At 42.6% G+C, this 24,628-nt stretch overlaps 1 protein-coding gene across 2 annotated transcripts; it reads right to left on the bottom strand.

The window, feature by feature from the left end:
* Positions 1–1,975: 1,975 nt before the first annotated feature.
* On the bottom strand, positions 1,976–12,194 carry fgf8a (fibroblast growth factor 8a). 2 transcript variants are annotated; one of them, XM_085427712.1, is made up of 5 exons: positions 11,606–12,194; positions 11,466–11,502; positions 10,560–10,707; positions 8,691–8,797; positions 1,976–3,092 (listed from the first exon to the last, which is right to left on the bottom strand). In XM_085427712.1, exons 1-5 carry the CDS (start codon positions 11,635–11,637, stop codon positions 2,826–2,828), a joined length of 591 nt encoding a protein of 196 aa, XP_085283838.1. In that variant the 5' UTR covers positions 11,638–12,194; the 3' UTR covers positions 1,976–2,825. The 2 variants fall into 2 exon arrangements, with proteins under 2 accessions (XP_085283838.1, XP_085283837.1); XM_085427711.1 differs by having other exon boundaries at positions 1,977–3,092; positions 10,560–10,740; positions 11,606–12,192.
* Between the last annotated feature and the right edge of the window lie 12,434 nt (positions 12,195–24,628).

Raw genomic sequence — 24,628 nt, 5'->3', positions numbered from 1 at the left:
CTGAGTGACCGAGCCCCAGGCCGAGAGGCCGGGGGCACCCCACCTCCGAAGTGGCCCGAGCGAGCCCCAGGCTCCAGGCCCCGATAAGCGGCCGCCAAGGAGTGAGCCGGTGTGTACCTGGACGCCCATCCCCGGACACAAAGAACCACCAACGCACCGATGTCTGAGGGAGTCCGCCACTGGCAGGGGAAGTGGTGGTGGGCGGAGATAGGCCTCCAAACCTTGGAGGGCCTGAGATGTCCCCAGAGAGGTGGCGCCTGACACCCAACCTGACATATAGACACAGACATACAGGCACACACAGACACAAACATCCATTCCCACCCTCATGCTCTCATATGCACTCACTCCACACTCAACCAACGTGGAGACAGACATAAAGAGACGTTGTACACACGATCACACTCCCCAAGCCTACTCTACAAACCGGGTCTAGGTGCCCCCGCCCCTGGAGGGGGGAACTGCACCCAGATGTGGTTCTTAATCTTTTGCTCCGTGAAAACATCATTATTGAGCTCTTCAGCCAAATACTGAGCCTCTGAAAATAATTTGAATAGAATCGTCAGTAATCCCTGCACAACAGTTTTGTTAAAGCTGTTGAATAAAAGCTGAAAATCTGCATGACTTAATATTACAATCTAACAAATCAATTACTTTGCGCGCGCGTGTGTGTGTGTGTGTGTGTGTGTGTGTGTGTGTGTGTGTGTGTGTGTGTGTGTGTGTGTGTGTGTGTGTGTGTGTTTGAGGGTGCAGGTGGGGCCCATTTTGAATATTTTTCATTACTTCTGTTTGTTATCAAGATTCTAAAATGTGCACTTCAACTGGTGGCAGCTCTGATCTTTACTCAAACCTTACGTTATTTATTTCTATTTATTGACTTTTTTGTCAAGTACTGATGGATACTTTTGTTGTGAGAAGACATTTTTTCATTGAAACTGTGCAAATCTGGAAAATACCACCCTATTTCAACTGAAATAAAGAGTTGTTTTTGTGGTTGCAATGCTGCTGCAGGGATAAAGACACGTACTAGAGATGCACAAATTAAGCTCACTAATTTATTCAAAACAGATTAAAAGGATGCTTAAGCATTAACGTGTTTGCAGGGACAGTCTGGCGGCACTACATGACCTTCATATACTTGCTACTTAATGCAGAAAGGTGTAGGAAGGATGGCTCCGCCCTAGAAGGCTGAGGTGTAAATGAGCCCAACCATTTCACCTAAGAGTAATTAACAAAGACGTGGAAGACAGAGAGAAACAAAACCTCTCCACAGTTCTGCCAAACCATAACAGTATAATGTGGGGAGGCTAAGTGATATCCAGGGTGGGTGGGGGAGATGGGTGAAGAGAAACTGAATCTTTTTGGTTCTAGTTATTGAAAGTGAGCTGTCGTGGCTTACTCCTTCAACTCAACCAGGGCCATAAGTTTCCCAGTCCCCAAAAAACCTCCTCAAGCTCTTTCTCCTGTAAGATGTCTGGAAATGAATAAGAAAAGGAAATGAAATACACCTACAGACCAGCAGAATGAGCCAAACTGTGATGTTTACCCAACATGAGCAGCAATGTTACCCTCGCTACAGTAGAGTGTGTTACTTGGGTATGACTTATCGGTCTATTATTTGACTTATCTACGTGTTTTGCTTAAGGAAAATAAAATTGAATAAACATAGACAGGACGACTATGGGGATGTACAGAGCTTCTGTCATTTTGTATTCTAATAAGTGGAGGAAAGCACTGTGCAACATGCAAGCAGGTACAAAACAGAGGAGTTCTGCTTCCTGTGAAGGCAAATTGGTGTTATCCTCATCAACCAGTGAACTCTAATGCCATACGTACGGAGACATTGGAAGACACCACTCGCACACACTCTGCAATCGGTCAGCTTCATTACTCATTACAGTGTGTGGCTGTAGGGGGATGAGGCCAGTCAGCAACATGTCTGACTTTCCGAAGTTTCACAAATGGATCCCAAGCAAGCACGTACCAAACACGAGCTTCGGTATTCTAATGTGCATTTATTACACGTTTTAAATAAATAAATCATCCGTAAAATTATTTTACACATCCTCAAATAAAAATATATTTATATATGTATAAAAACAGACATTCAGCGAGCAACGAGAAGACAAAGGGTTAGGGGATGTGTCCGTGGATTACACTTACACTTCAATGCATTTTGTACACATCGAGACAAAACAGTCAGAACACAAGCCTGTGAATATCAAGTATAGCTGCCATGTTGTTCCATTCAATGCTAGTGAATGTCTGTTTGGTTGAACTGTGTGAGCGAGATAATGAGCAATCCCAGTCAGGACGCAGCGCCCAGCAAAAAGTGTGGACTGCAGTGTTACCAACAAATAATTCTGATTATAGTCCTTGTTGCCTCCTGTACACTACGAGACAGTTTGTGTGTCTGAATATAGCGTTCCCTGGCAGTGAGGTCAATCAGGGTCCTTCAAGTCTCCTTGAGCAGCAGGCAAGAGTCCAAGAAGTGACTCCACTGATAAAAACAACGAACAATAATCAACACAGGGCACTCTACTAAAACGATATCCTCAAAAAGTCAAACACTGAGTCATGAGGATTAAAAACAAACTTTTCTTTTCCTTTACTTTTTTACACAAGTCAGTACTAAAAATCCGGAGTACAAAAATATATGTTTTTTGTCTTTGTGTGGCTTTTTTTACTTTACAAAAAATAAACTACTCATCAAGGTATCATATTTATCAGTATAAAACTGTCTCCAGAGGTTTTTGGGGAGAGAAGAGAAATCCAGTCAGGTTCTCCTTTTTCTCTGACTTTTCCGTTTTATTCTCTGACGGGTATCACGTACGCTTAGTCCTTTGACTGAAAGGGTAGTGGATGAAGTCAAAAGGCCGGTGGTGGCTCGGATGGGTGGGCTGGTGCCCCTTTGGCAGCCTCTTCATGAAGTGGACTTCACGTTGGTGCTGGCGTGTCCGTGAGCCCTTCCGTGGACGCCCCCGACGAGTGAAAGCCATGTACCAGCCCTCATAACGGACGTTCTTCAGCGCCGTGTAGTTGTTCTCCAGAACGATTTCGGTGAAGATACAGTCACGGCCTTGTCCGTTTTTCTGCAAAATCACAAATGACAGAAAAAAGAGGATATTCACAAAAGATGTTAAAGATTTGCAGAATGAAAACCTTCCCCTCAAATGTGCAGCGTATGCTACAGTCATTACAAATCAAACAGAGGAAGATCACTATTCTCCCCCTTCAACAGACCTCCAGCAACCCTTGTGGGTCAGTTGCAGCAGCGCACACCTTCCTGTCATAAAGCCTTAATCAGACCCTAAGTGTCACTTTCATTCCAGGTTTGACTTCCTGTTGCATTTGTGGTTAAATTTAACAGCTCTGGTCAGCCAGAATAACAATCAGTAGATGCTTAAACACACATCACCCCCAGGTCTGCAGAGTTCAGTGAATCCCATTGAATTTAAGTTCCAGGTTACATCAGGTCTTTACGACAATAAAAGGCAGGCTATGAAAGATGGGTGACGTATGGATGAACGTGTGATGTCCAGTTGGTAACATCATAAAGTAAAAAAAGATGAGACAAAGTGTACAGTGTAGTTCTCTGAAACTGCACTAGCACGCAGTCCTGGCCTACTGTACAGAGTGTGTTAAAAATAGTCCTGGCACACTCCTGTACACACACTGAAAACACACACTTTCTGTCAATTCTTCAACACAAGCACACACACGCATATGCACGCACACATATACTGCGGGTGAGGTAGGTGGTGACTGGGCCGGTAGCTTGGGGCAGATGGTGTTCAAGGTAGGGTGCTGGGTGGGTGGAGCGTGTGTGTGTGTGGTAGGGTTACAGAAAGGCTGGCAGCTCTGTTTATTAGCCATCACAGTGAGAGAGGTCAGGCAGTCACCCACTAAGACACATCTCACATGACAACGTTAAATGCAGTATTGTGGAAGAGTCCTGAGCCAGCCTGCATTTCTTTATTTCTAACCCTTCCAAAGAGCCAGACTTTTGTAACTTTTAAAAGTGGTCCTTAGTAATAACTCTATGGGCTTTCCGAAGGTCTTCTTCAGTCATTTTCAGTCTGTCTGTTAGGCCACCTAACACTGACCTATGAATAATACGAGCATAAAAAAGGCTAAACCAGCGTTGTATCTACAAATAACGGCCAGCTTCAAAAAGAACCAGTTTTTCAGTTGTATCTTTAAGCATGTTGTTACTAGCAACCATTTACAAAAACACATAGTTTGTTTCCATGTCTTTTGTTGAATCTAAATGCCAAAGATAACAATTTAAGAACCATAAAGTAATAGTTGTGCACCAACAAGATGATTCCCAAAGAGCTATTAAGTGAAATGTTGGCATATCTCAGCATGGTGTGAAGAAATAGTTGAAGAAACTGGACAAGTGGAGGATAAAAGAAGAAGTGGCACATGTAAAAATATCTGCAAAACATGAGCAGATGAACGCCATGTCCTTCAGAATCAGGAAAAAAAAGAACCCAGATGTTCCTGTCTACTATACCGGCCACTGGGTTATGCGTATATGCCCTGTGTGCTAGCGTCTTGCATCCTGTGGTTGTGTGCTGGATTGTCTCCGGGGTATCTGCACAGCCTGCTCCTGGGCTCTTGTCTGGTGAGTTAGGGTCCAGCGTCTATAGATCTTGTGCTTACAGTTCGTTCTTGTGCTGTTTTGATTCGTGCCTCTGTGCTGTCTTTCAGTCCAGCTTTCTTCAGCCATTAGTAGCATGTTTCGGTATCAGCCAGTAGTACGTGCCGTGCAGGGGCTCGTCCTTCTATGATGGTTCCTGTTCTTGCTTCTCTTCTTTCTCTGGTTTTTGCTGCCTGACATATTCACTAAGCACACGATCAGTTGTGGCCATCTTCCTGGTGTACTCATTGGTCTTTGTTGTTTTATCCTAGTGGTTTTGACACTCACTAGTCCTCGACCTCCTTCCTTCCACTTAATGTACAGCCTCAGGGTGATGGACTTGGGGAGAAACCCTCCTTGCATGGTAAGGAGCTTTCTTGTCTTAATGTCACAGGGTGCTATCGCTTCCTCTGACCAGCTTATTATTCCAGCAAAGTATCTGATGACCATCAGGGCATTGGTGCTGATTGCCCGGTTGTTGCTTTTCCAATTCAGCTGACTCCTCAAGACAGAGCAGAGAAGACCAGTCGCTGCACCACCGAGATTTACTACAAGAAAGCCTTTGATTCAATCCCTGACACGGGGATCCTGGAATGGCTTGAACTGTACAAGACCAACAGGGCCCTAAGAACCTTCATCAGGAATTCAATGTGGTGAACAACACTACAGGCCAAGTTCAAGACAATTGCACAGGTCACCATCAAGTGCAGGATTTACAAAGGAGGAGCCCTGTCCCCACTGCTGTTCTGCATAGGCCTGTTCTGCCTCAGTGAGATCATTATGGATACTGACTATGGAATGGTGCAATCGTTAGCTGCCTTCTCTACATGAATGACATCAAGCTGTATGGATCAAACTAGGATCTACAGCAACAACATCGGAATGTCATTCGGATCGGAGAACAACAAGGAGAGGGAAGGTAATCAGAACTGAGTGGATTGCACTACCAGAAAGCATACACTGAGGACAGCTACAAGTAGCTGGGAATCCCACGGGGAAATGGAAACCATGAAGAGGAAAGCCACAACCACCAAAAACCTGCAGAGAGTCAGGCAAGTCCTGAGGAGTCAGCTGAATGGGAAGAAAACAATCTGGGCAATCAACACTGACTGCTGGTCATCAGATACCCTGCTGGGGTAATAAACTGGCCAAAGCAGGACAAAGAAGTTACTGACACCTCCCAAGACCCCAGAAAGAAGAGGAGTTAGAGGAGGAACCATCATGGAAGGACAGGCCCCTACACGGCATGTACCACCGCCAGATCTGTGTTCTAATCAGTCTACTAAAAACTCACTTTAATACATTTAGTTCAGTTTTAAAGTTTTGAAATCACTTCAGTCTCAACTTCACACCAGCTGGTGCAGGTGCAGCAGGAGGGGAGGAGTCAGAGAGAAACTCGGTTCGTAGAAGAGAACCTGCCCGCGAGCAGGTTACGTCGCAGCGTCTGTTACCCTGGTAAGTGACTCAGGGTTAAAGTTAACTCTCGTTCTGGAACTGAGAACCCAGAATTCCCCTCATCTCGGGTCGTTAGCTAAACCTGTTTCCTGGAATAGGACCAAAATGCTTTTGATACCCATCAGCAAGCTTCTAACATAATTCTGGTTGGATATTTGACCACTTTTCTTATCTGGCTGGTTTACTGGTATGAACCTGACTTTTAAGTATAGTCCACATGCCCATGTATAGCCCATGTTAATGTCAGCCTAGTTTATTTATTCCAAAACCAGTTTTTATGTGTGTTTGGGATCATTGTCCTGTTGGAACACCCAGCTGTGTCTGAGTTTCCAACATCTGTCGATATGATGTAAAGTTAAAGAATTAGGAGGTAATCCTCTTTCTCCTTTATTTCACCCATTTTGTGCCACGTACCAGTATCACTGGCAGTAAAACAGCCCCAGTGAATCCTGCTTCAAGTTAAGCTTGAAGGTGTTGTCACAGTCTCCGTCCATGGCAATGTAAAGCTGGTTTCATTATGGGCGGTGATGCTGGCATTGCAGCAGCTTTCACTTATGGCAGGCTTGAGTCCTGGTTGTTCCTGAATATCCTGGGCAAATTCTTTTCTATCTGAGGACAAAAGTTTGGGTTTCTCCTGGGACTTCCAGAAAGATGACACATCTAAATCACTAATTACATATAACTGCTTGAACAGATGATCATGGAATCTGCAACTGTTTAGAAATGGCTCCAAGAGACCCTCCCACTTTGTGCAAATCTTCACTGAGCTCCTTAGACACATTGTTACAAGCGTTGCTCTCAAGCAAGTTATTTTTATGTTGCAAAGAGAAACTACCAGCTGTAGTCAGTCCTGATCACTAATGTGATTTTAAAAGGCCTGGGCCTTGTCAAATTAAAAGACATAAGTGAGTGTGCATCTATATTTGAGTCCATACGATTACTTTTGGCCATGTGTGGATTGGAGAAAATCCCAAATAAATTCAAACCCAATTCTTGTTTTTTAAAATGATTGAAGGTGTGTTCTGTACATTCATTCCACTTTGGAAAATCAACAGTTCAAAGAAACTGTTAAAAGCAAATTTACCATAACATTTATAATAATTGTGTGTACACTTCCGGCCACACAGCGTATGTTTTGTCAAAACTGTGGGAGTGTATTCAGTCTGGACTATTTTCAGCTGTTGATGCCAGTGTCATTATAACTCTGTATTGACAATAAATTACCTGTAAAAATGCAATAATGATAGTTTAACATTAATGTATATATTTAGATAATTCATTGTCTATGAAAAAAGCCTTTTGTAAAGCTTGGACATCTTATTTACTTTAAAATAAGTTTAGTCAGGATCACATAAAGTCAGCTTCAGTTATCAATGAGTCCATGAATTTCTTTTAACCAGTTTTTAAAAACATATTCATAGTTGTCCCACAGATTTATCTTTCTGTACAGCAACTTTAAAAAACTCCTCGTATTGATATCGACACGTCTCTGTGATTAAGCTTTCTGAGTAAACGTCGATAATTACTTTCCCACTATTACTAGACTTGATAAAGTGTTTGGTTCTGTGCTCGTCCTGTTGCATTAAATAATGTTGACCACTGTTTGATCAAAACTCAGATTATTAAACTTTTCCCTAAACCAACCAGTGGAACCAGCTCCCAGTTTGGACTGGGTTGACATCCCTACTTTTAAGAGTACACTTAAAGGTTTTCCTTTTGATGAAGCTCGCAGTTGGGGCTGGATGAGGTGATGCTGCAATGGGACTTGGCTGCTGGGGCTTCCCATGATGCAGTGTTTCTTTTTCACTCTTCATGTGTTTGGACACCACTACTGTATGTAATCATTAGTAATTAATTTTAAACCATGGGTCTCTTTCCCCTCACCCCCACAGGCAGCCTCGTTCTGCCTGTTTCTCTTTGTTACAGGAAACTTTCCTTCCTGCTTGCTCATGGGGTTGTTAGGGTTGTCTCTCTAATATTGTGGGATCTTTACTGTATAATATATGAATGTGAAATGAAATGGGATTGCACTGAACTTAATAAAATAATGTTATAGATTAGCTTGATTGATAGAATTAATCAATTAGTATTATTATTTTTTCTAATGCGCCATTAATTTTATGATTTTTTTTTTTGACCAGGATAATAGTCACTCTGACATTTAGTGTGAGGAAGAAGCTGTTTCCAGGTTTAGTCTTTGTTTTGCTTTTAATGCGATTTATTCACAGAAAAAAATAATGAAATAAAACGAGTAAATCAAAAATGACTGTTGCTGATGTTATTGATTAAAAGCATCACTAATATGGAATAATTTTCTTTAATGTGACAAACAAATGACTTGTTCTCTGACATGCTAGGCCATTTGGACCCTGGATACATGACCCTTTCAGTCATATGGTCAAAGTCTGATTCTTTTATATCAAAGAAATCTATTTTATTTCTCTGATCTCTGCAAATTTCTCTTGAGGTCTGCTTAAAGCAGTGGATGGAGCAGTATTTTCTTGAGCTGTACTGCTCCATCCATTATCATTTAGAATCAGCTAGTGAGTCGTTGGAGCATGAGCTGGCTGAAATCAGCTTTGAGCCTCACCTTGCCAATGAGCTTCCCTCTCTTGTTCATGCAGATGTATAGGTCAGTCTCAGCTCCCCTGATGCGCACTCGACTTCCAAAAGTATCTGTTTCCACAATGAGTTTAGCTACAGAGATCAGACAAAAGAGTTCAGTCAGCAACTACAACACAGAGATGGTTTCTGTGCCTTTTGTTAGACATTTTGCGTAAACATTAAATTCTGAATAAATGACTTTGCAGACTATGCAACCAGAAAAAATGAATCAAAAACACACACAAAAACGCTTGCATGTATTTCCAAGCATACACACTCATTCACAGGGAAGCCTATGGGACCATTCCTGGGGATTCATGCAAGTTGGAATTTTTGCAAAATGATAAAACCACGTGTCTCCTGAGCCTTTGAAACCTAAAGAGGCGATCCTGGCAGTCTCATTAAGACTCCCTTTTCAAATAATTCAGCACTGACCTCATGCATAGAGCGGCACATTTATCTCTATATCCTGAAAAGTACTGAAAGACATAGGAAATACAGGATTTTCATGTTTATGTTACTTTTTTACCCAAATACAAAAAATATTAGTAAATTCTCCTGTTGAAATAGTGCACCGTATTTCTATATCTCCTGGGTTTGCAGTGCATTCCTCTGACATTCACACACATATTATTTCAGAGCACCTTAAGACAACAGCAGATTGTCTATAACATTAAATAAACAATGTTTCAACAGTCACATTGTTTTAAATAGATTAACTATTGAGAAGCAGCAGTTACAGCTGAGCTGAACGATGGGCAGAGAGAATGTAGAAAGCACACAGACTTCCCCTTTCTCACTTTCTCTTTCATTCAAAAATGTACTTCAGGTGATCCTAGTTCGGACACACACACACACACACACACACACACACACACACACACACACACACACACACACACACACACACACACATTCTGCAGCAGCAACATTTTAGGCTCCTGTACAGACAGTAGTAAGAAGGACACTAAACACTATTGATGCTTAAAGAATAAGTAGATTAGCTCCATGGAAGACTCGAAATAAAACAAAGAGTGTAAAGCTCGATGAGGCCCATTAGATTCTGAGGCAGGACAGAGAAGGGTTAAAGGTGGGGGCTGACATGGGAGCAAGAACTATGCAGGAAATGTTCAGGAGGCATAAGTAGGATGGCTTCTAATAGCTCTTCCAGATCTGCATGATCTCTAGAGGATCGCCTCCAGCACCATCCACAGCCAACTGGACAATTTTTCTAGGCCTCTTCCCCTCGAATAGTACAGACTGAATTCAGATAGAGTGCAAAGAGGCTACAAGTAAGTAACTCAATACTAAGTAAATAATACTTAGTATTGAGTAAAAAAAGAAGATAATGTTGATATCGTTGCCTTTCTTGGGAAATTTAAGCATCTTCAGACAAGACAGAAACACACGGCTCCGGGATTAATGATTGAAACGAACTGACACATTTATAATGCACGTAATGTACTTGACGATGTTTAAAGGATCTTACTCTTTTAAAATAATTTCAGACATTTAAATACAAAAGGTGATTTTGCAACTATGTTAATGTTCTCTCTCATATAGTACAGTGGCCCACCTTTCACTGTTAACATGGTTGAATTACAGTGAGAAACAAAACCAAACAAACAATTGTGAAATATGTCAAATACTTCGGAAGCTTAAAAAAGAATGAATCAGGTTTCATTTGTAAGACTATAGTTTGATAAGCACAAATTATGGTAATGTTTAAAAGTAACTGAAATCTACCTAAATGAACGCAGATAAATCAGGTTCCGCGGCCTCTGCGCTGTGTGAAAGCGATTTTAGAGAGTTGTCGGTGCAGTTATTACAGCAGGAGTTACTGGATTTCTCTTACCGTGCGCATCTCCATCCTCGGCCATGGCGTTGATCTTCTTGTTGGGCAGGACCTGTACATGTTTGCCGCTGGTCCGGCTGTAAAGCTGGTAGATCCGGATCAACCTGCGGCTCGTGCGGTCCGTCACTTTGCTCTGTTCGCTTACATGCTGCGTGAAATTAGGCGGGGACTGATTGGTTACCTGTCAGAAATTAGACGGCATTACTTACTTATTTATTTAAAATTTACAAGGTCGGTCGCGCGGCTTCGGGTCGTTGACGGGACTGAAGCGCAGAGAGAAAACGCGTCCGTTTGTTTTTCTCACTTCTTTCTTTCTTTCTTTGGGTTTTTTGTTTGTTTGTGTTTTGGGGTGGTGGTGGGGGGTAACTGTAACAAGTTCCAGAAGAGCGGCTGCCAGATGAAATTAACAGGTTCCAAAAAGACGCACGGTGTGATAACAGGTTGTGCATACAGGAGAATGCGCGCCGCAATGCCCAGAAGAAGAAGAAAAAAAGACGTCGTATGATTGAAATAAAAGCTCCACTACTCATTCATCATGGTGTGAAATATTATGAAACTACTTTAACTTCGTTCTTAATGTGTTTTTCTTTCACTGCACTCTCTCTCCGTCGCGTTCCGCTGTGATGGAATGAGTGGAAGTAACGGAAACGTTGGATCTTTCAACCCCCAATCTGTGCCCGAGCATCTTGTGCCAGGGCCAATATGTTCATCAGCAACCTGTCAGCAGGCCGCGCGCCGTGGGAGCCATTCGATACTGCCGTATTACAACATGTTATGTTACCTTTCCCCCTCTCTTTATGATTGCTGCGCATCGCTCGCTTGGACTGACGGTTTTTAACCTAATTCTTATTTTTGCAACTAAAATAATTTGCAGTATTTTAAAGACAAATTGTAGTAATGACATACCTGCGCGTAGTAGAACAATGCAAATAAGTGCAGGAACCTGCAAAAGAAAGAATACCGTGCATTCAGTGACTTAATACGGGGCTGCGTGGAAAAACATTAATAGTGCGTAAAGAGTCGAGGTTAAGCAGGACAGCACTCACACACAGCTGAACCTGGATGGGATGGGTCGCATGTTGGATGAAGTCAATTTTTACTAGGATCCGTTAATAAGAGCACACAATCTACAAAATAAGCAACCAAGTCCAAAGATTTCAAAGGGATCCAGAAAACGGTCAGATGCGCTGACAGACAGGTTTAAAAAAGCACAAGGGACACATTCTTCATTACATCTGTGACCTTCGCCGACAAAATCTTGCTCAGTTGAAACGGCAGTTAGTGCTCATAATGTGTCACTAAGGTATAGCTGCCCGCGTCTGTCACAGAGCTACCCAAAGTGCACTTGGAGAAGAAAAGCTCTGCGATGAAGTTTCTTTCTTGTTTCTACGTACAGCCCGTCACTATATTCCTCCTGCTTTATAAATCCTCGTGGGTCCTCTACGGCCTTCAGGTGTGTTTGCAGAGTGAGCTTACTCGGTGTTGTTGCACTGGCTCGATGCTGCAGCTCCGCTCGGCTATGGCTGGACTACAGACAGGACTCTCCTCTCTCTGCTCTCATCCCGCAAAGCTCCCGTGTCAAGCCTCTCGCTCAGTGCTCACACACCCCCGGTAAAAATGGCAGACTGAGAACAAGCCCCCTTTTTCTACAGAACAAAAGCGACCCCCCACACCCCCAGCCCCACTCTTTCCTCCCTTGCCTTGATGCGAAACATCTCTTTACCTGAGTAGCGCTCCGGACTTTGTTGAGGAACAAAGAGGCGAGGAGGAGCCCTGGCTGCCCTAGGGACTGCATGAAAAATTAAAACCACCAAACAAATACAGTAAATTACAATAAGGCATCAGGGTGATGAACACTTTTCTGCGGGCTTTACCTGTTTGTCACAAAGGCGATTTGATGACCCCGCAGACGCTCGCGTTGATCAGTTCTGGGATGCAAACATTGAACAAACAAACCAAAACAAAAACACCCAAATACAAATACAAACAATTAAAAAAGAAAACAAAATCTGATAAAGACCACAGCCTCTCTTTCCTGCAACATTTAACTAGACTGCAGTGACTATCTGGCTTTTAAAGCCTTAATCTCATGGCAGAGGGAGACATTGGTTCATTAAGGCAAAGCAGACAGCAGCATGTGACCTTCGCACCTCACAGCCTCCCGAGTTATATTTAAGAAAGCCCTTAAAGACTTAAAATGGCCAGTGAGAACTTTATATTGCTTTGATGTGTGAAAGGAGGCGGTTGGATGAGGAGGTGCGGGTTAATTAGATCAGGTGGAGTCATTCCTCTTTTTTTTAGATTATAAGTAATGTCCAGGTTTGCTCTGATGAGTTTTTGTTAAGAACACCCTTAAACCTCATTAGACCAAAGCCCCCCAGCCACTGAAAGAAGATGGTTTCAGTGAAGCATGTCATACAGACTGAAGCCACCAGTGGGTGCTGCAGCAGAAATTATTAGGTGTAGGAAAACACTGGTTGCCCCCAGTGTTCGTAGTGACAGTATACTGAATGACAGTTTAAAAAGAGAGTGACATTTCATCTATTATCTGCTCTACTGACAGGCTTCATGTTGGCACATAGTTTGTTTTTCTGTTTCCTCCCCTCCCTCTCATTAGCCTCCTCTGCTCCGTGGATGTGCGCACATGTGGATATACATCTGTGTGCAGCGACAAGTTAAACATGTAACCTCAGTTGAAACATTACATGGGTCAGTGTGTGAGGTAATGTGTGTATTGTGGCTGAAAACTGTAATAAAACTTTTTGCATGTGTCCTTATGTGTATTTGTGTCAGTATTTGTGTTAGATGAGTGGCAGGTAGCTGCTATTCTGTGTCCTGGCTCAGGGTCCTGTTGCCCTCCCCTTAACCCTGGGGGCCCTGCATCCATCAGCAGCCCTGCAGGGGGCAAACACCCTTCCCCCTTTTCTCTTCCTCTCTCTCCTCTTCTTCCACTTGTGATCACAGACACACCATTGCATTTATGAAAGCGCTGTGGTTTGAAGACGGTGGAAATGCTAGGAGTTTTATTGGGAGAGACCGGAGACGACAGGATAAAAAAATGAGTATATTGGAGGGACAGGTCAGGTTGAGGAGTTTGGAGACAAAATTAGAAAGCCAAGGTGAAGATGGGTTGAACATGTACAAAGGTGGGATAGCAAATATTTTGGTCAGAGAAAGTGAAATATGGAGCTGCTGGCCAAGAAGAAAGGAGGAAAACTGGTAGTGCAGAACTTGCAAAGAGTTGGTCTGACTGAGGAGGATGCTGGGATGGCAGCGGATGCTGTGGTGACCCCTGAAGACAGCCAAAAAAAGAAGATGACGAAGTCTCAGGCTTTTCAGGGACCCCCTATCACCCCCTCTATCCTTTTCACTACTAAACATTTGCCTTTATTAGATGTTGTTAACTTTAGTCTGTTATTTGCCAAAGTTTATGTGCTTGTTTGTGGTATCACTTTTTCTTCGTTCCTTCAACATTTAACCAGCCTTGACAGATGAGTGCCTTCCTAAGCATCTTCCAGTAATCAGATCAGTGTCTGTGTTCAACATATGCAGGGTATCTTTCTGTTATGTAGATTCACTTCCCCTAACATTGGCGATCAGGATCAGTTACAAAAAAAGATCAGTCAAAACCACAAACAAAACAAAACAAAACAAAACAATCATTAACATTAGGTAAGTCCTTGTTAGAACGTGAATTAATAGTTGATCAACGTATGGATTCACTCTGCCTTACAGCAGGTTACCCCTGAGTCCTACCAACTGTCACAATTAACAAGTGGCATAGAAACATTTAACAGTATTCCACAAAAACCCTCTTTTGTCTGATTATTTACTAATTAAATTTAAATTTACAATAATGGATTACGCCAGTCTCTCACAGCAGGCCTACTTGTTGTTCCTAGAGTATTTAAAAGTAGAATGGGAGGCAGAGCCTTCAGTTTTCAGGCCCCTCTTCTGTGGAACCAGCTTCCAGTTTGGATTCAGGAGACAGACACTATCTCTACTTTCAAGATTAGGCTTCAAACTTTCCTTTTTGCTAAAGCATATAGTTAGGGCTGGACCAGGTGACCCTGAATCCTCCCTTAGTTATGCTGCAATTGGCCTACAGTTTCATGGTCCTCCCTGGCTCCCTGCTGGAGTTTGGTCCTTTTGCTTCTCTCTCCCTCTTGGTCTTCTCTTTGTTTATTTTTGTTCTCTCTGTCTGGCCTTTGGCCAAGACACCAGGGCCCTATTTCAGGAAGCCGGTTTAGAAAACTCAGAGTGAAAAACGATACTCAGGGTTGAGTAACCCCGAACTGTCCAACTCGGAATATTCGGTTTCAGAAAGGCTGATAACAATTAGTTCAGTCAACGCGGAGTTGCTTTAACCCCAAGTTAAGCGCGCGCACAAGGATACATAAAGCCCTGATTAGTGGAGCACAGATTAAGCGAGTCACCATGGAGACGGAGGGAAAGAAGGCGCGGTCAATGTATTTTACAGCGCTTGAGGCCGAAATTCTGATGGCAGCATATGCCGATAACATGCAAATTCCGCGGAAAAAAAGTAACACAGCCTCAGCTGCAAAAGAAAGGGAGCATGCATGGCAAAACATAGCCGACAGAGTCAATGCGTGAGTGTTAATTTAAACATTGATCGAGGGATTTCCACCCATTTAACACGTTATTTTATTATATATATATATTTTTTTTATTTCATACATTTTATTTTGTGATGTGATGTGAGCGCAGGTGCAACCCAACAGGCCCCAAATGTTCCTGGCAGCAAGTAAAAATGAAATATAAAAATATAGTCCAAACAGGTAAGGTGTAATTGTATTATGAGCCATAGTGCTTGGTCTGTTTGTCCGATGTAAATCAATTGCAGTTAGAGGCTACATTAATTTCCCCTCTGTAAGCACTTATTGAAATTATCTGAGCACATTACAAGTACATATTTGCTTACTCTGTGTGCTCAAATGTGACCCGTTATAGCCAACAGAAAAAAAGCGGAGGCCCGAAAAACAGGTGGGGGTCCTCCACCACCACCACTCACAGAGGCTGAGCAGTTGGCTTCCACATTTGTGATAATGTTGGCAGCATCACATATGATCTTCACAGTGCAGAGAACACAAATTAGCATCCATTACTATAATGAAATAATTTGTTAGTTTGAAATGCTACAGGGAACTATGTACCTGTACATTAATGCTGTGGAAAGACTTCCTGTTCACATAGTCTCCTTCATTTACTGAAGGAGCAATGATTGGAATGTGAGTGCCATCTGTACAGCCAATCACGCCTGGGAACCGTGAGAATAAATGTAAAATTTAAGTAGTAGTTCAAGTATCACCACATCATGAATTAAGTTTCGTTCATCCTGATACCTGCAATTTTGTGGCATCCCTCTTTGATAAATCTTGTGGGTCTGTGACCGGGGAACACCACAAACGAGTGCAGGAGACGTTTCAGTGCAACTGTAACATTCCTGACTGCCCGACAGACGGTAGCCTTGGAAACGTGCTCAGCATCACCAATATTATACAGAAAGCTCCCGTTTGCAAAAAACCGAAGTGTGATACAAATAATATGTACAGAACTGAGAGGATGTCCGCGATGTGTCACATGAGCAATATTAGGCCTGAGGATGTTATTCAAATCAATTATAGATTGTGCTGAACAACGGTAACGTTCACACAGGAAATCATCAGGAAATGATCAAATGTCCGAACGCGCTCTAATCACTCTCTCCCGGCAGAGAGCTCTGCGGAGAATTTGGGCTTCAACATCTACTGGCTCTTCAAGGAAGGGGCACGCCATGTCTGACACTTCCTACTGTCAGGTTTCTGACAAAGAGGCGGAGAACGTCAGGGTTAGTTGAAGTAAACCTGCTAGGGGGCAGGTTAGCTTCACGGAGTGTGTCGTCATAGTAACTCACTCAGAATTAATCTGAACTCGCTTTGTGAAACCGAAAACCCAGAGTTTCCGTTAACTCAGGGTATACTTACTCAGAGTTTGCACTAAACCGGCTTCCTGAAATAGGGCCCTGCTGACAATTAGCCACCTGCAACTGACACCTGACCTCATCACTGCTGCCACTACTTTAGGTGATGGCTGAGCTGCAGTCTTTGCTGCATCATTGTACTCACTCTACAGGGAGTGCAGAATTATTAGGCAAATGAGTATTTTGTCCACATCATCCTCTTCATGCATGTTGTCTTACTCCAAGCTGTATAGGCTCGAAAGCCTACTACCAATTAAGCATATTAGGTGATGTGCATCTCTGTAATGAGAAGGGGTGTGGTCTAATGACATCAACACCCTATATCAGGTGTGCATAATTATTAGGCAACGTCCTTTCCTTTGGCAAAATGGGTCAAAAGAAGGACTTGACCGGCTCAGAAAAGTCAAAAATAGTGAGATATCTTGCAGAGGGATGCAGCAGTCTCAAAATTGCAAAGCTTCTGAAGCGTGATCATCGACCAATCAAGCGTTTCATTCAAAATAGTCAACAGGGTCGCAAGAAGCGTGTGGAAAAACCAAGGTGCAAAATAACTGCCCATGAACTGAGAAAAGTCAAGCGTGCAGCTGCCAAGATGCCACTTGCCGCCAGTTTGGCCATATTTCAGAGCTGCAACATCACTGGAGTGCCCAAAAGCACAAGGTGTGCAATACTCAGAGACATGGCCAAGGTAAGAAAGGCTGAAAGACGACCACCACTGAACAAGACACACAAGCTGAAACGTCAAGACTGGGCCAAGAAATATCTCAAGACTGGTTTTTCTAAGGTTTTATGGACTGATGAAATGAGAGTGGGTCTTGATGGGCCAGATGGATGGGCCCGTGGCTGGATTGGTAAAGGGCAGAGAGCTCCAGTCCCACTCAGACGCCAGCAAGGTGGAGGTGGAGTACTGGTTTGGGCTGGTATCATCAAAGATGAGCTTGTGGGGCCTTTTCGGGTTGAGGATGGAGTCAAGCTCAACTCCCAGTCCTACTGCCAGTTTCTGGAAGACACCTTCTTCAAGCAGTGGTACAGGAAGAAGTCTGCATCCTTCAAGAAAAACATGATTTTCATGCAGGACAATGCTCCATCACACGCGTCCAAGTACTCCACAGCGTGGCTGCAAGAAAGGGTATAAAAGAAGGAAAACTAATGACATGGCCTCCTTGTTCACCTGATCTGAACCCCATTGAGAACCTGTGGTCCATCATCAAATGTGAGATTTACAAGGAGGGAAAACAGTACACCTCTCTGAACAGTGTCTGGGAGGCTGTGGTTGCTGCTGCACGCAATGTTGATGGTGAACAGATCAAAACACTGACAGAATCCATGGATGGCAGGCTTTTGAGTGTCCTTGCAAAGAAAGGTGGCTATATTGGTCGCTGATTTGTTTTGTTTTGTTTTTGAATGTCAGAAATGTATATTTGTGAATGTGGAGATGTTATATTGGTGTCACTGGTAAAAATAAATCATTGAAATGGGTATATATTTGTTTTTTGTTAAGTTGCCTAATAATTATGCACAGTAATAGTCACCTGCACACACAGATATCCCCCTAAAATAGCTGAAACTACAAACAAACTAAAACTACTTCCAAAAACATTCGGCTTTGATATTAATGAGTTTTTGGGTTCATTGAGAACATGGTTGTTGTTCAATAATAACATTATTCCTCAAAAATACAACTTGCCTAATAATTCTGCACTCCCTGTAGTTAGTGTAGCCAGTAACCACCTCGTGCTTTCATTGTCGTGCTTCTGTGTGCTAACGCATTTTTCCTCTCCCTGGATTATTCCCTTCCCTCTTGGACTGTGGTGAGCGTGTGTTCTGTGAGGGTGAAGAGTGCTGGAGACTGGATGTTTGTTAACGGTTACCTGGATCCCCGGAGCCAACCTGGTGGTTGCACTGTCAATAAACGCACTTCTAATTGTGAAAGTCTCGAGTCCTGCATCACTTGGAAGTAATAAATGCATGAACTAGTTTTTCAGCGTCACTCTGAGACAGGATATTTCTAACTTTAGAGATGTTGCACAAATGGAAGAAAGCAGTCTTACATATTTGTTTAATATGTGCGTTGAAGGACATGTCCTGGTCAAACATGACTCCAAGGTTCCTCACAGCGTTACTGGATGGCATTACCTTGGCCTCCAGTAACGCTGTGAGGAACCTTGAAGTAAGCTTTTGAACCCTGTGGAACTCCATAATTAACCTCAGTGTGTGAAGAGGACTCTCCATTTACATGCACAAATTGGAGTCTATTAGATAGATATGATACAAACCACTGCAGTGCAGTACCTGTAATACCTACAGCATGTTCTAATTGAGTCAGGTACTTCTGATTAGAGACCTTAGTTTTCACAGGAGCTACAGTATCCAGAGTCGTACGTAGTGAGGAGGTGAAATTATTAACAAGATGATCGACCTCTGTTGGGGCAGCGTTCAGATAGCTGCTCTGCTCTGTGTTGGTACAGGGCATTGAAGATGATAACAGTGGGTGGATTATATTCTTAAACTTAGTTACAGCGCTTTCAGAAAGACATCTACTGTGATAAAGTCTACTCTCCACCGCTGTGTAATCAATTATTGTAAATGTAAATGTTATCAGGAAATGATCAGACAGGAGAGGGTTTTCAGGAAACACTGTTAAATGTTCAGTTTCTATGCCATGTGTTAAAACAAGATCTAGAGTGTGATTAAAGTGGTGGGTGGGTTCTTTTACATTTTGACAGAAACCAATTGAGTCTAATAACAGATTAAATGCCATGTTGAGGCTGTCATTTTTAGCATCTACATGGATGTTAAAATCACCCACAATAATTATTTTATCTGAGCTCAGAACTAAATCAGATATAAAGTCTGAGAAATCAGACAAACTCTGTGTAAGGCCCAGGTGGACGATAGATGATAACAAGTAAGACTGGTTTCTGAGTTTACAGCTGGGGTGGACGAGGCTAAGCATCAGGCTTTCAAATGAATTAAAAGTCTGTCTGGGTCTTTGGTTGATTAACAGGCTGGTGTGAAAAATTGCTGCCACACCTCCCCCTCGGCCTGTGCTTCGAGGTTTCTGGTAGTTAGAATGACTCGGGGGTGTTGATTCATTTAAACTAACATAATCATCCTGCTGCAACCAGGTTTCTGTAAGGCAGAGTAAATCAATTTGTTGATCAATTATTAAGTCATGTACTAACAGAGACTTGGAGGAGAGAGACCTAATATTTAATAATCCACATTTCACTGTTTTACTCTTTGGTTCAGATGTGGATACTGTATTGTTCTTTCTTTGTGTTTTTATTTTATTTTTTTATGTTTAAGTTGTTTATTTCAGATTTTTAGTTTGTTTGTAGTGTGTTTGGGAGCTGGGGGTCCCCAATTATCTATGAAGCCCACATCGTTTCTGGGACACCACTCAGACAGCCAGCAATTTAAGGAGAACATGCAGCTAAACATGTCACTCCTGGTCTGATTGGGGAGGGGACCAGAGAAAACTACACTGTTAAAAGTCCCAACATTGTTTTGGCAAAGTTGCACACCGATTCAATATTGATTTTAGTGACCTCCGATTGGCGTAATTGGGTGTCATTACATCAATTGGATCACAAAAGCGTGGATAAGTTTTTCAAGGTCCCTGTGTGGTATATAATGCTTAGCTTTAGAAATCTGGCACAATTGAAAGAAGCCAGATTTAACTGCAGATGACACTTGCTCATCGAGCTTAAAGGAGCTGTCCAAATAGACACCCAGGTTAATTAGAGAATGGCAGGGCGACCTGAGTCAGCAAATACAAGAAGATCATTGTAGATGCTTAGCAGGGCCGTTTCAGTACTATGGTGTGACTGAAATTTGTCAGTGATATTATTTGCTACTAAGTAGGCCTGTATTTGGAGAAAGACGACTTTCTCTAAAATTTTTGATACGAACGGAAGTTTAGAGATTGGCCTATAATTTGCAGGGTCTTTCTGATCGAGGTTACTTTTTTTAAGCACAGGGTGCACTGCCGCATGTTTAAAAGCAGTCTGGACACAGCCCACTAACAATGATAAATTCATTAAAAATAAGATGCAAGGCCCAATTTCCACAAAACCTTCCTTGATAATGTGGGACAGAAGGATATCGTGCACAGAGTTTGAGCTTCTCGATCGTTCAATTAATCCCTTAAGAGTAGGGAGTGACAACAGCTCTCTTACTTTATTGACATCAATTTAAAACAGACATTAAACTAAAAGAGCCATTAATTCAGCTGCACATATACTGTTCCTTGATTCAGAGCTGTGGTTTACCAGTGTGCAAATGGGAAGCCAGATGAAGACAAGGACATGGAAGATCCCAACACCAAGACACCCAATCACTTCCACTTTAGGTCTTCGGCTTCTGAATAAGAAAAACACAAGTTGTTAATATATTCAAAACATGAAAACAATCAAATTAACCCTCTGTGTAGCTAACCCTACTGCAGCAACACACTAGTGATATGCATAAGTTGTTACTCAACTTTAAGGACCTCCTTAAAGTAACAACAAAAGCTGGAATTGCATGGATGTTAAATTTACGGATTTCGGTACGTGTCCACACAGGGCTCTAACAGTGGATGTTAATGGGGAGGCAGTGTAGCTAAATAAGTGTAACATGTGAGTAGTCTGAAGACTTATTCAGCCTTTTCAACCACCTGCAGCTATTCCAAAGAGGTTTTGTCTTGTCAAAGCTTGTGGTCACAGGTGAGGGCAGGAATTAACCAGTAAATCTACAGTGATCCTGTAAATGTCCCATTCCAATCTCCCCTTACTTCTGAACAAGACTTGACTTAAACTACTCCACTTGGGACAATTCCAACCTGGAGTGGCTGCTCCACCCTTTCCCTGCTCAGAACTATGGCCTCAAACTTGGAAGTGCTAATTCTCATTCCCACTGTTTCACACTCAGCTGCATCTGACACAGTGTGAGCCAGAGGTTACTGCCTGATGAAGCCAAAATCACCACATAATCTGCAAATAGCAGAGAGGAGCACCTAAAACTTCCGTTTATAATTGGCTCCAGCTGGAAGTGTACTGGGAATTATTGTAACTTCCTACCAGCAATACAAACCAAGCTCCCACACCTCTGGTTTCCCAGACGCAAACAGCGATTGTTTAGCTTTTTCTTCAGCTTGATGACCATTTTCATGCCCTGTGTCCCCTAGTTCAAGGATTGTCACCTCAACAGGTACCAACCACCTTGCAGCAGCAACTACTTGTAGCCATTTCAGCAATGAATTCTGTTGTCCCAGGCTCATCTGTATGGAGGACCACATGGTTCGAATTTGGTGCTTAAATAATGAATTGTAAAATAAATGATGTATATGTAAATAAATTTACAAATGTATTTATTAACTTATTTTATTTATTCAAACATTACTTAATAAATGTATTATTTAATAATTTAATTTAAAATAAAAACACTATTTTTAAGTAAATTTTTCAAAATGAATTCTACATCAATAAATACTTCACAAATTCTCAATAAAAACACAATCCCAAAAACCATTTTTGTATTCCAAATAGAAAAAAGGATTTTGTTGAAATAATTTTCATAGAGGTCTAAAAATCACTGCCGATAATCTGGTTGTTTTAAAACACTTAAACATTTTTAAATGTTTTTGTGTGTCTGTAGGTCTGTTTGATGATAGTTTGGACTCCTCTGGGAGATGAGGACACACCCACATCCGTTCCATACCACAGTCATGGTCACAGCTCTGAGTCAGCTTTGTGGCATCAGACAGCCACACAGGAAAACCAGCACTTGGACTTCATATGGGAGAGAATTTACTTAGGAAGTCTGTAACTTGTACTTTTATTTGTTTTATAAGTTACATTTGATGGGTGGCTGTAGCTCAGGTGGCAGAGCAGGTCAGCCACTAATCAGAAGGTCGGTGGTTCGATCCCAGGCTGCCTCCTGGCTGCATGCCAAATATCCTTGGGCAAGATACTAACCCCGTGTTTGCCTACTGGTGGTGGTCAGAGGGCCCGGTGGCGCCAGTGTCCGGCAGCCTCCCCTCTGTCAGTGTGCCCCAGGGCAGCTGTGGCTACAATGTAGCTGCCATCGCCAGTGTGTGAATGTGTGAATGACTGAATGTAGTGTGAAGCGCTTTGGGGTCCTTAGGGACTAGAAAAGCGCTATACAAATGCAGGCCATTTACATTTAAGTAAAGTTATTCACAAATTTTTATTCCTTTGTATTATGTACCACAGTCATACTGAACTTTACAGACCAGTTGTCAGCCACCTCCTGTACATGGATGACATCAAGCTGTATGCCAAGAGTGAACGAGACATCGATTCACTGATCCACACTACCAGGCTATACAGCAATGACATTGGAATGTTGTTCGGACTGGAGAAGTGTAGTCGGATGGTAACAAAGAGAGGGAAGGTAGTCAGAACTGAGGGGATTGAACTACCAGAAGGCAACACTGCAGACATAGAGGACAGTTACAAGTACCTAGGGATCCCGCAGGCGAATGGGAACCATGAAGAGGCCGCTAGGAAAGCTGCAACCACCAAGTACCTGCAGAGGGTCAGGCAAGTCCTGAGGAGTCAGCTGAACGGTAAGAACAAGATCCGGGCCATCAACACCTACGCCCTGCCCGTGATCAGGTACCCTGCTGGGACAATAAGCTGGCCAAAGGAGGAAATAGAAGCCACGGACATCAAGACAAGAAAGCTCCTAACCATGCATGGAGGGTTTCACCCCAAGTCCAGCACCCTGAGGCTGTGCACTAAGCGGAAGGAAGGAGCCTGGGGGCTCAGGCAGCAGAAACCCAAGAAAGAGTAGGGAGAGGAGGAACCATCATGGAAGGACAAGCCGCTGCACGGTATGTACCACCGGCAGATAGAGGAGGTGGCTGAAATTCAGAAATCCTACCATGAAACCAGATAACAAGCCAATTAGTCAAACTGCTCTGTGTAATACGGTGACTACCCAAATACTTACCCTGTATGGCATTACTTTGGCCTCCAGGAACACTGTGAGCATATGTCCTTCCATGTGCATATTAAACAAATATATTGCATTGTTTTCTTGCAAACTTAGAAAAATTCTGAGTGTGGCTGAAAAATTACTTCATGTGTTTATTATTTCTGGGCTAGACTATTGTAATTCATTTTCATCATGTGTCCTACAAAATCCCTGAAAAACCGTCACTTGAGCCAAAGTGGTACTGAGCAGGAAACAGAGACTATATTCATTACATACTGGCCTCTCGTCACTGGCTCTGCACTGAATCAAATTTAAAATCCTTCAATTCCTCAATTACAAGCTCTTGAGATAACATCCCATCTTATCTTAAACATCTTATAGTACCCCAAAAGAGCAATTCACTCTCAGACTGTTGGTTCACTTGTGGTTCCTAAAAGTAGTACGTGAGGCAGAGCCTTTGGGTTCCACACCCATCATCTGTGGAACCAATTTGATTAGGGGGAGTACCAACCCCTCAGTTTTTAAGATTAGGTTCAAACTTTCTTTTATGATAATATTATAGTAAGGGCAGAACCCTGGTTCTGCCATGGGTTGCTTCCTGTTAAAAGGGAGTTTTTCCTTCCCACTGTCACCATGTGCTTGCACATAGTGTGTTGTCTGATAGTTGTCTTTTTTCTTGTGGCCGAAATGAACGCTATGCTTTACTTTTACACTAAGCTCTCTGTTCACCACAACAAACCTGTACAACATCTCTCCCAATCTCAAGTGGACACTTCACCCTTTTCCAACTGAAAGCCATGGCTTCAGACCTTGAGGTTCTAATTCTCATCTAAACTGCTTCATGCTTGGTTACAAACTCTTGGTATGAGCTGAAAGATGTTCCTCGGTGAGGCAGACAAAAATCAGATCATCAAAAAGACGAGATGCTAAGACCACCAAACCTTTCAGGTTTTACAGCTATGGCTAAAAATGATTACGACTAAGAATTGGTGACAAAGAATGGTAATAAATAAGTAATAAATGGTGGATGAAATGTGGACCGAGCTCTCAGTGCCTGTGTGTGGACCTGGTACTATTCAACAAGGGGCCTGACCCCCATATTAAACAAAGAACTGGTGCAGTGTTCCACACTGTTCCTCCCTGA

Source organism: Rhamphochromis longiceps, linkage group LG13 (genome assembly GCF_057381845.1).
Source record: "Rhamphochromis longiceps isolate RC_006_pf linkage group LG13, R_longiceps_female_GT1.1, whole genome shotgun sequence".
NCBI lineage: Eukaryota > Metazoa > Chordata > Actinopteri > Cichliformes > Cichlidae > Rhamphochromis > Rhamphochromis longiceps.
The sequence above is the reverse complement of the archived record's forward strand: the minus strand, read 5'-3'. Positions and strand labels throughout refer to the sequence as shown.

Excerpts from the sequence above, each read along its gene's own strand:
- fgf8a (XM_085427711.1), bottom strand. The coding sequence starts at position 11,637 with ATGCGACCCATCCCATCCAGGTTCAGCTGTGT. Across the intron at positions 10,741-11,465 it reads CATTGTTCTACTACGCGCAG|GTAACCAATCAGTCCCCGCC; the intron begins GTATGTCATTAC and ends AATTTCTGACAG. Across the intron at positions 8,798-10,559 it reads CGAGGATGGAGATGCGCACG|CTAAACTCATTGTGGAAACA; the intron begins GTAAGAGAAATC and ends TGATCTCTGTAG.